Source organism: Poecilia formosa, unplaced genomic scaffold, assembly GCF_000485575.1.
Source record: "Poecilia formosa unplaced genomic scaffold, Poecilia_formosa-5.1.2 Scaffold762, whole genome shotgun sequence".
Lineage (NCBI taxonomy): Eukaryota > Metazoa > Chordata > Actinopteri > Cyprinodontiformes > Poeciliidae > Poecilia > Poecilia formosa.
The window spans coordinates 39164-51141 of record NW_006800701.1 but is presented as its reverse complement, the minus strand read 5'-3'; the positions used below and the strand labels follow the sequence as shown (position 1 = coordinate 51141).

The following is an 11978-nucleotide window of genomic DNA, read 5'->3' as shown; positions in this document are numbered from 1 at the left end:
GTGCGTTATAGTTCCACATCGCTTAGGATTTGTTGCTGCGCGTTTGCGCAGAGTGAAGGAAAAAGGAGACCAGCTGTACAGGCAGGCTGGAAATGAGATGCAGGTGATGATGGGTTTGTGTGATCGGCGATCACCGATCAATCACTTTTTCAAAGAAATCGGCCGATTGTGATCGGTGGGCGATCGATCGGCACACTCTAATAAAAAAAAAGTATATATATATAATGTGTGTGTGTGTGTGTGTGTGTGTGTGTGTGTGTGTGTATATAAACAAACACACACACAGGGGTAAAAGTAAGGGGGTACGGTAGGGTACTGCGTACCCCTAAAAGATTTAGCGGGGGTACGCAGTACCTGCAAGAGAGAGGAGCGGCTGTCAGCTGTAAAGAATCAATGGGTTCACTAATCAGTCGTGACTGATTAGTTTTTCAAGAACAATCTAAAACACGACTTAATCAGTTAATAAATAACTTTTTTCTCATTTCATATGGTTTCTGAACTCTTCGTGCTTTGCTAGAGCAGGGCAGCAACACGTCGATCTCGGCATTAGGTGACAAACTGAACGCCGCCAGGAGGCTGAGACCAGCAGGTCCTCCTCTGACTCCTTATCAAAACGTTCATAACTTTATTAAAGAACAACAAAAATAAAAAAATAAATAAAAAAAGAATAAAAAAATGTGTTCTAATTAATGACCCAACAACAATAATAATCTCAGTGATAATTGTTTCAACAAGGTGTTGCGCAATTCTGTGCGTTTCGGTTCCTTTACCAAAATAACTAGCAGAGCAGGAGTTTAACATTAACTAATCAACCACTGCTGAGTTCAAGGAGGTTTATTAATGATCGCAAAATAAATATCAAGCCTGCAAACCTGATATCATAACGGACTGAATGTTATGTTTTTAACATAATCTTTGGTCGGCTTGTGGAGCGCAGGAGGTTGCATGGCAACGGGTGAGCTTAAATGACAGAGAGAGACGGAGAATAAAAAGGTGGAGTGGTTTAGAGTTGATCACCTGTTCAGGTTGTTTTACCTTTGTTTACCTTTGCTGTGGCGAATCACAGCCGCTGGAGTTTTTGAATGTTCAATAAACGACAAACTTGGACTAATTACCTCGTTAGTCTGTCATTTACAACAAACATCAAACAATGTAAATATGTTTCATTAAGTATTTAACAAATAAAATCCAGTCCAACATCTGGTTTGAAGTGATTCCTCTGGAACCTGTTGGAGGAAAAATATCCCTCAGCAATTTTTTTGTATAGGTAGCTCTTGAATTGCTACAAAATAAAGCTGTATTTCTCTCAGCCCACTGGCTGCAATGTTGAACCTTGAGATGCCATGAGACCTAAATTCTGAACATCATGGCATGGAGTGCATCCCAGTTTTACATGGCTGGTGCCTCCTCACCCTGACTCTCACACTGACAGGAGGAACCACAGAGCTCTGTTAGGTTAAAGCTCATCTTCTGAAGTTGGGATATTTTTCTTCCAACATGTTCCAGAGGAATCACCTCAAACCAGATGTTGGACTGGATTTTATTTCACTGTCATTTGTGAATGTTAGAGCCTCATTTTCAACAGTGGAGCTATAAAGGTTGAAAAAGGTTATTATTTTGGAGAAAGTCTCCAAAATAATATTTCCACTAAATAAGAGGCAAAAAAGTAGTTTGATAGAGGAAAAGCCTCTCAGACTCTGAGCTCAAAGCAAGATGGCCAAACTATCCATCCATCCATTTTCTATACTCCCTTGTCCCTAGTGAGGCCGGGAAGGGTGCTGGTGCCTTTCTCCAGCAAGATGCCCAAACTATTATTATTTTTTTAAATATTAGACAATGAATTTAATTTCACATAATTATCGCAGTAGAAGCCATTTGTTTGTTAAATACTTCATGAAACCTATTTACCGTGTTTGATGTTTGTTGTAAATGACGTATACTCACAAAGAACGAGATAATTAGTCCAAGTTTATTGTTCAGAAACTCCAGTAGCTGTGAAGAGCCACAGCAAAGGTAAACAAAGGTAAAACAACCTGAACAGGTGATCAACTCAAAACCACTCGCACCTTTTTATTCCCCATCTCTCTTTGTCATTTAGGCACACCCGTTGCCATGGCAACCGCCTGCGCAAGCCATAACATTCAGTCTGTTACGATATTAGGTTTTCAGGCTTGATATTTATTTTGCGATTATTAATAAGTGCTCCCCTGAACACATCGGTGGTTGAAGAGTTAATTTTAAACTCCTGCTCTGCTAGTTATTTTGGTAAAGGAACCTAAACGCACAGAATTGCCCAACACCTTGTAGAAAATTCAAGGACGGAGCTATGGGGGAGCAGGGGAGTGGCGGCCCACGGTCCGGGCCAAGAGGGGGTCCGGATGGGAGGTAGACTATGACTTCAGAGATTCAAGTCTGTATCACGTCTGATGAGAGCTGGAGAAGGTGGGCCCTCACCTGTTGAGTATGATGCATGTAGATTATATAGGGTGCCCTCCCCCCAGTAGATTATATAGTTGGCTGCCCCAGTCATTGTTGACTCATGGTTACTAAAAACTTTACAAGACCAACTGATTTTAGTGACATAGTGGGTGTAAAATATTGAATAAAACGTTGTGCTACATGACTGGCTTTATTTTCATTCTTGCATTTAACTTTATGACATACAAATTTACAAATTGATTGCCGATATTGTCTCCAAGTGTATTCTGGGTAAAACACGTCACCAACCATCCACACCGTCATCTTCAGTCAAATACTTAGGAACGGATTGTAAACTAGGTAGATTTTAGTATTTTTACGACAAATATGAGTGGCTTTTATTAGTACTTTATAAAATTATGTTTTCATGAACTTTGTTATTTGTTATTTTGGGAGTAAAGGGCCTGGTCATTAACCCCCCCCCCCCCCACGCCGACTTGTTCCTTGTTCCGCCACTGCAGTAATTACAGAGATTATTAATTACAGAGATTATTATTTTTGTTGGGTCATTAATATGAACACATTGTTGATTTTATTTTTTGTTCTTTAATAAAGTTATGAACGTTTTGATAAGGAGTCAGAGGAGGACGTAATTGTCTCAGTGTCCTGACGGCGTTCAGTTTGTCACCTACCGCCGAGATCAACATATTACACCCTGCTCTAGCAAAGCACGAACAGCTCAGAAACAATAAGAAATGCAGAAAAAAGGTATTTATTAACTTATTAAGTCGTGTTTTAGATTGTCCTTGAAAAACTAATTAGTCACGGCTGATTAGTGGGTGTACAGTGAACCCATTGATTTTTTTTACAGCAGACAGCCGCTCCCTTCTCTTGCAGGTACTGCGTACGCAGTACCTGACCGTACCTGCCTACTTTCACCCCTGGTTCTAACCTGTATCAGTTATGTCTGAAAATCCCCTTTTACTGCTAAAGCTGGTTCTCAACTGTTGTTGTCAGCAAGTGTATTTTGAAAGGGCAGTAAGCATGGTGTGGTTATTAATGACAAATTTCTTTGTTTTTCCACTTCCTGGACTTCATCCAGTTCTCACAGGTGAGTCTTGTTGGTCTTTATGAAGAAACTGAGCTAAAAATCTAAAAACTGACATTCACTTTAGTCAAGTTCTGAAACTTAATTTAGCAAGTATTGTATCGGCAAATTCCTAAGAAGTTGAGCTCATTGAGGACATCAACCTAACTTCTGAATGGTTGCTTCTCTATATTTTAAATTGAACTTTAAAAGTAGTTTATTAAAACTTTGAAAAGATTTCCACCTCTATAGGCAGTCACTTTGTTGTCCATTATAATGTACGTTCCATCAAGAGAGTCCATTTACTGACATGTTTCTCAGGACCTCTCGGATGAACTCCAGTCTCCCCCAGTGATGTGTGTGAATGGACCAGAGGACAAGCTGTTTCGCAGTCAGAGTGCAGATATCACTCTGGCCTCTGAGAAGGAGAGGATTAAGAAGATGCTGTCAGAAGGGTAATAAAATGGAACATTCAAACAAAAGAGCCCATCCACCCTTTCTTTAAACATTTTAATCTAGTTATTGACTCTTCTTCCTTTTAAGCCTATGGTCCCTCTGACTGTTTTCATAAATCATAAATACAGCATTACATATGTTTAGTCTTCAAATGCTTTAAAAGTGGCATTTTTCGCTAGAGTTTAGATTGATAGCTTGAGCCTGACCTGAAATTTGGATTGGGTCAAAATTATTTGCTTGATGATGGGGTGACGGGTCGGGCTTCTGTGGTGCATTGAATAATCCTACAATGCATACATACATGGAGACAGAGAAATACATAGCGAAAGCCAAAATGAAAAAAAAAGAAGACTGAATTGCCTTGTTGCTGAAAATGTGCTATATAAATAAAATTACCTTACCATGAACATAAACATTGAAATAATTGATGTTTCTAGTAATTACTTTTAAGATGGAGAGAGAAGAACAATAAAACAGTGCATCATACATCCAACAACAGTGAAAAATATCTTTTCATTCAACATTTTAAGACACCCACACACTTTTAAATCCCACCATTGAATTACCAAGACAGTAAAAGCGTCATGAATGGTTTCCATGGTAAATAGTTGCCATGGAAACAACTTTAAACTTTCAAGATGTGAAGGGGGCAATGCTCGGATAAAGTATTAGAGATCAGAGTGCAAATTGAATGAAAATAAATCATTTTTGCCTGTACAATTCACTTTCACCTATAAATCAAAGTTAGGAAGACCTTTGTGTGCATATAATTAATGTTTTATATGTACACAGAATGTTTTTAACTGTATCTAAAGACGGCACAATTAATTTTGAAGAAACAGTAGATTTTGAAGAAAACAATATTTACTGGTTTGTGTAGCCAACATAAAGTATGCAGTCAGGAGAACATCTCCTAATCCAAAGAACCTAGTGTTTGTTTCCTATGTCCCAGCTCTAGACAGATCCATCTAGTCCTTGAAAGTCTTAGACTTTGATTACTTTGTGTTACTCATGTACTGTATTGAATTGGAAGTATAAATCTGTCACATAACAAAAAGGTTACAAATTTAAATGATCTAAGATTAATCCAGCAATGTTATTTTCCAAGCTTTAATAGTTTAATGAATGTTGAAATATATTCATCTTAAAGTATTTGATTTTTTTTTTTAAATATTAAAACTGCCTTTGTGTCTTGCAGATCTATTTGTGAGATTAACCTGGAAGCTGAGCTTTTCACTCTACAGGACAGTAACTCTAAGTTGGTGGCGGCTTTGCATGAGGCCAACGCTAATGTGGAACAATGGAAGAAACAATTAGCAGCTTATCAGGGGGAAACTGAAAGACTCAGAGAACAGGTAAACAAAATAATTGTATATGGGCAACAAAAACATCACATCCCAATCTTTTATTTTAATTATGTAACACTTGGGACAACATTATGCTATTTGCTGTTGCTTCAACCTTCCTCAGAAATCACGACACTACATCTAAAAAAATCACTGCTATGAAAAGTTCAATATTATTTCTCACTCTTTTCAGACCCATATATTATATGAATTCATTAAAAAAAGAGTGAAATATTTCAAGTCTTGCAGATATTGAAAACAGTGTTTCTATTTCATCCCTACTGACCGCCAGAGGTGATGCTTCAAGCATTGAAAGATCATTCTTCCGCATGCGCAGGTTGAGTCCTAATGACAACAAAGTCTCCTGTAACCTGCTGGGGACAGGTCACCCGGCCTGTGACCTGTCCCCAGCAGGTGACCGGGGACACCTGCCTGTCATATGACCAGGTGTGTCACATGACTCTGCAAACAATCCCTTTTGTTCTACTCGCACGCAGGTGTGTTGAGTACAGGTGTGTGGTCATGTGAAGCTGGTTGCTTCTGTGTGTACCACTGTTATCCTAACTGCTTGTTGCTGGTAGCCCCGTGACTGAGTTTGGTTGGAGTTGCGGGTAAGTCTTGCCCTCCTGGGGCTGCACAAGCTGTTTTCAGCTTTACCAGATCTGCTGTCGCCGCTGCGATGACTGGTAAGTTTTGTTTTTCTTTTCTATAGCAGTAGTTTACTGTTTGCTTTAATTTGCCACATTATTTGCTGCGGCTCTTTTGACTCACCGGTGACTCTTTTGACTCTGCTCGTGCTGAGTTCGTAGCCTCTACGGGGTTTTCCTGCAATGGAGTTGCCAGTGGCGTTTTCTGCTCGTGTTAACTTCTGGTTGTTAGCGGGTTAATCACGCTTTTCAGCTGTATGATGCTGGATAATTTATGCTGCTTGACCTGTCTGGCTCCGCTTCAACCCGACGACGGGCATGACTTGTGTCCCTCCTGTCTCAGTGTGGAACATCTCAGGAAGGCACTGTCGGACAACTCTTGCCCCAACTGTAGCGTCATGCCCCAGTAGGAAAGGCTAGATCGGTTGGCTGCACTGGAGCAGCCTACTGACTGGGCAGGCACTGCGCCACACAGTCCGTTGCCACCGGGACAGGCAATGTGCAAACGGCCTACTGTTTGCACATTTGCACTACTGAAGTGAGCCAGATGGACTGTTGCAAGGAGGTTGTCCACAAGAGTAGATCACTTCACTACTGAGCTGGGCCAAATGAAGGCTCTCCTCCAGTCCTTTCAGAATGATGGTGATTGCGGCGTGGCTCTCCCTCACGAGCAGGATGAAACATCAGTCAGTGATGATGATGCTATTTCGGTGGCAGCTTCTGGTACCATTTCTGTGAGGACCTTCCAGAGTGGGACTCCGGGGCCTTTGGGTCTGACTCCCTTGCCTCCCAGGAGGATACGGGGGAGTCTGTGACAGCTGCAGTTTGAACGGCTCTTGCCCGTTTACAGATTGGTGTTCCTCAGGCCCAACCTGCAGCTTATAGCCTTCTTTAGGCGCAAAAGATCAGAGGCTGCTTTTGTGGTTCCTCCCTTGGAGGAGTATATATGGGAACTACATGCTTGCTGGTCGGATACAAAGGCATTTTCACGTCTGACAATGGATGGCAGCACCCTGGCGTCCATGCAGGAGGCACCCAGTGTTGGCTTGGGGCAGATGCCAGCTGTGGAACCAGCCATTGTCTCCCTTATTATCCTGCCTGATGAGGTTTTGCAGCCCAATGCCTGTTGTCCGTGGCCTCAGTGCCGCATTATTGATGATTTTCTCTGTAAGGCCTACGATTCTGCGGCCCGCTTGGGATGGTTTGGGAACTCTCTACCATCTGATGCTGGCCCTGTCTTCCTCTTTGGAATCCATTCCACTGGACCACTCCACCCAAGGTCTGGCTTCTCTGCAGCCTTTTGTTCTTATGACAAGAAAGCTTGGATGCACACTCTCCACACTGGTTCACACTCGCCGCCAGGTCTGGTTGGTGCAGTTGCCACTTACTGAGCATTGTAGGAGGACCCTCCGGGCCCTGCCTGTAGTTGTTGGGGAACTTTTTGGCTCTGCAGCACTGGACGCCTTGGACTGTACAGCTCAGGTGTCTTGAACAAGGCAGCAGCTGGCAGGGCTTCACGGATGTGATCGCCAACCAGTTGGCACTTGGGCAGCTGCAGGTCCTTCACGGAGGTCCTCTCACCCATCTACTTCTTTCATTGAGCCCCAGGGTCTGGTGCCAGGTCATAGATCAGTCCAAAGACCTGCTCCAGATCAGGGAAACCAGGCTTGAGACCAAGCTGGGGCCAGATCATCATGCCCATTTCGAGCCACACAGTCTGGCTGGCCTCCTCCCAGGCCCTGTGAAGGCCTGGGAGGACCAACAGCCGGCCCGCAGATGATGCCTTACGGCCGGCTGTTGGTTATTTTACCCCGGGACAGCTCAGTTGCCCACACCCCAGACTGGTGGGTATTGTCCACCCTGTCCCAGGGGTACCGTCTTTAATTCCGCTGCTGGCCACTGGCCAGGTCAGGATGACTGTGATCTGCGACCCGGTGAAGGCACGGGCACTGAATCAAGAAATCTGCACCTTGCTGGTCATGGGAGCTATAGTGCCTGAGGAACCCCTGCTGGATCCAGGGGGCTTTTATTCCATGTATTTTCTGGTTCCGAAGAAGACCGGGAGTCTACATCCAGTCTTGGACCTCAGGGGCCCGAATGTGTACTTGAAGGTCATGCCTTTTCATATGCTGACCACCAAGGAAGTGTTGCAGGCGATTTCCCGGGGCAATTGGTTCACTTCCATAGACCTCAGGGATGCTTATTTTCATGTCCCAATCGCTCTGCCCCATTGACGATTTCTTCGTTTTGCTTTTCAAGGGAGGCACTTCCAGTTCAGCGTCTTCCCATTTAGACTTTCGCTGTCTCCCAGGGTGTTCACTCGATGTGTTGCAGCGGCCCTCTCTTCTCTGCAGGCACAAGGATTGTGGATCCTCCCATATCTGAATGACTGGCTCATTTGTGCCACAACATGGGATCAGGCAGTTCGAGACACTCGGTTAGTGCTCCATCTGTCCCAGTGGAGGGTGAGGTTGTTTATGACAATAGGGGTCCCGCTCAGTTCCCTCCCGTGTCGACGGGAAGTTGTTTACAGATGTGTCCCCGACGGGCTGGGGTGTAACCTGGTGGGGTCAAATGGCACAGGGGACATGGTCCCAGTGGCACATCAATGCCCAGGAAATATGGGCTGTGCTTCTGGCTCTTCAGAGCTTTATTTTGGGCTTGCAAGGGAAGAATGTGGTGTGGTCTCAGCTCAGAAACCGCTGTGGTTTTTCACATCAACCACCAGGGGGGACCAAGTCAAGGAAACTGTTGTGCTTTACTCAGTGGCTTCTGACCTGGACAGTTCCATACTTGGCCAGCCTTAAGGGCAGCCTATGTCCTGGGGCCACAGAACATGCCAGCAGATTTTCTGTCCTGTCAGAAGCCGCTTCTAGGAGAGTGGAATCTTCACCAAGAGGTGGTGGAGTGCATCTGGAAGGAAGGTCTTTGGCAGGGCAGATGTGGACCTCTGTGCCTCAAGGGATGCGGATCACTGTCCCCTTTGGTTCTCCTTGGACAACACCAGTTCTCTGGGTCACAATGTGATTGCACATGACTGGCCTTGGACCCTCCTTTATGCCTTTTCACCATTCAGTCTACTTTTCAGACTCTCCTGAGGGTTCGTCAGGAGGGGCACAGGCCCCCTTCTGGCCAGCGAGGACTTGGTTTCCTCTACTGCACGAGCTGAGCTCCAATTTGCCAATGCATTTCCCCTCCAGGAGGGATCTTCTTTCCCAGATGGGGGTTCGGATTTTGCACCCCAACCCAGACCGGCTTCAGCTCTGGATTTGGCCTCTGCAAGGCTGGGGTCCACTTTTTCAAGATATGCGGGGTCAGTGGGGTGTACAATGGGTAATGCCTGGGCACTATGGTCCGTGTGTTTTCAGGCAGTTTGTTTTTTCGTTTGAAATCAAAAATGAGAAAACGAAAATAGACTCATTTTTTCACTTTATGTTTATTAAGCCAAAATCGGAAATCAAATTTGTGGCTTGTTATCCGATTTTCCATTTAGTGCATAAAACGAAAATGGAAAAACGGGTAACGAGCGCTCAATTTCAATTTTCACAATTTAATTTTTGACAAGCGGTCTGACCCGGAAGTTCTCTGTCTGGCTTACACAGGGGCCGTATCACATTATGCAGGCTGCAGGCGGACAAGCTTATTCGTTTCAGGCTATATACTGTAGTATTTTCTGCCAGCCGCAAGTCAGTTTAAGTAATGCTCCTGTGAGAAACGAATAATACTGGACATCTGGTCACCGAGAAAAATGGTTAGCCTGAGTTTTTAGTTTAGTTTTTTTTTATTTTGAAAGGCCAGAGCACCGGGGTAGTGGCTTTCCACACCATCCTGCAGCCATTCCTGTCTCTGGACCAGCGAGATGGCCACCATTGCACTGCGCCACCAGTAGCGATAAATAGAGGTAAGTACATTATTAATTTGACACAAAAAGTTGTTTTAAGATGTTTTTAGGCTAGAAAGTAACCCCCATAGCTTCATTTACACATGCAGTTTCTTTGAAATATACTCCAGAGTTTTCGGAGCAGCGTAGCTCCACTAACGGGGCCAGGCGGCTCCAAGCTCAGTGGCCGAGTGGAGTGTATTTACCCCGCTAACTGCGGCCTGATCTTGGCAAGTCACCTTGTCGTATTCTGCTGCTTGACATCTGATTGTAGCGTCTCAAAGTGTGATATGAAGAGTTTAATGAGTTTGCATATATACTGTTTGACACGTGTGTCAAAATATAATACTCCTCTCTGGAGAGTTTGATACTTCTGAAGATGTTAGTATCTTCTAAACATTGACACAGTGTTCTCTTCCAATACGATTTACTAATATTCCCTTCCTCTGATTTTTTTGTAGTTTGTAAATTCATTATTTGTGTGTGTGTGTGTGTGTGTGTGTGTGTGTGTGTGTGTGTGTGTGTGTGTGTGTGTGTGAGAGAGAGAGATATATTCTTCCCTTCGACTGGCTTCTTATGTGCAGTGTGAACTGTTTTTAGTACTTATTTTTTATTGTTTCATAGAGAATCTCCCAGTGATCCTCTTCCTCCTCCTGACATTGTTTTCTTCACCGTCTCCTCATCTTTTATATACTTCAATTGTAGGAATATTTTTTCATGATTCCTCAAACATTGGCTGAATATCTGCTTGTACGTTACTGTAATAAATACATTTTTATGAAAACATTTTGTCTCCATTTATTTTGTAAGATTTGAGTTTAAAGCTCTAACTATATATAGGTTGATACAAATTAAATATGAAATAATTCTAGTCCAGAGCTAAGAAATAATGGAAAGAATCAACTTAAAAGTTGTTCATAATGAACAACTTTTAAGTTGATTCTTTCCATTATTTCTAAACATAATGTTTAGTCAGTTGAGTCTAATAAGTTATAAGTAAATAGAAGGGGACAAAGGTTTTCATTTCTAATTGGACAGTCATACTTCACTGATAAAAATGTGAAAAAATATTTTGAGGTGTTAAACCACAGAAGAGGATAAGGGGCCTATAACATTCTTCTAACACCAACTGATGTGCAAGATATTTTTTTTTAGATTCAAGTTCGAATTCTGAGATTAAAGTAGGAATGATGACCTTTTTTCTTTCCCAAATCCTCTTCCGTAGGCAAACATTTATTTAGTTAAGCTTTTAATAATCTAATTGGCACATTATTTCAAACATTTCCTACCTGGTAGAAATAGATACATTTTTATTGTATATTTTTGATAACATTTTCTGAATCCTTGTTCATGACATGCCAGATTACAATTGGTATGCTAATGCTATTCAGAAAGGAAAAACTTAAAAAAATAAAGGGTTTGAATGGCAGAATGTTCTAGTCATGGTTTATGAGTCTTTTTAAACCAGAGCAGATTAAAGGTCGGTAAAAATTGGGCAGACTAGTCCTTTAGCCATTTACTGAATCGGAAGCAGCATTTATAAGCCATTAGCTTCATATACAAAACAAAGTGGGAGTATAAGGCTTTCTGTATGAAGGTGTCATGATCAAATTAATTACATGCCGATTTGGACGAGTGTAGAAAAACAAACTGTGCCGGACAGAGAGAACTTCCGGGTCAGACTGCTTGTCAAAAATGAAATAATGAAAATCGTAATTGACAGCTCGTTATCCATTTTTTACATTTTCATTTTGTGCACTAAATGGGAAATCGGATAACAAGCAAAAAATCCGATTTCCGATTTTGGTTTTCTAAACGGAAAACAACAAAAGTCTATTTCCGTTTTCTCATTTTTCATTTCAAACAAAAAAACGAACTGCCAGAAAATACACGGACCCGAACCGTTATCCGATTTCCCATTTTGGTTTAATAAACAAAAAACGAGTCTATTTTTGTTTTTTCATTTCAAGCGACAAAAGAACTGCCTGAAAATACACTGACTCACCATCCACATGAGCTGTCTATGCTAACAAGTGGGTGGTCTTTGCAACCCAGTGCTGGGATAAAGGGCAGGACTCGGTGCAGTGTTCAGTCTCTGACATACTGACCTTCTTTGCAGGCATTACTGGATAGGGGATGGTCTC

The 11978-nt window shown here is 42.6% G+C and overlaps 1 protein-coding gene across 4 annotated transcripts in view; it reads left to right on the top strand.

Annotated features, from left to right (window-relative positions):
- LOC103131440 (homer protein homolog 3-like) overlaps positions 1-11978 on the top strand; it is a 31512-nt gene that overhangs the window by 10401 nt on the left and 9133 nt on the right. For 2 of the 4 annotated variants that reach the window (XM_007543089.2, XM_007543086.2), the window contains exons 6-8: positions 3521-3529; positions 3827-3960; positions 5160-5316. In XM_007543089.2, the coding sequence (XP_007543151.1) occupies positions 3521-3529; positions 3827-3960; positions 5160-5316 (300 nt within the window). The remainder of the gene's footprint in view (positions 1-3520; positions 3530-3826; positions 3961-5159; positions 5317-11978) is intronic. The other 2 variants (XM_016666652.1, XM_007543087.2) reach the window with 2 other exon arrangements.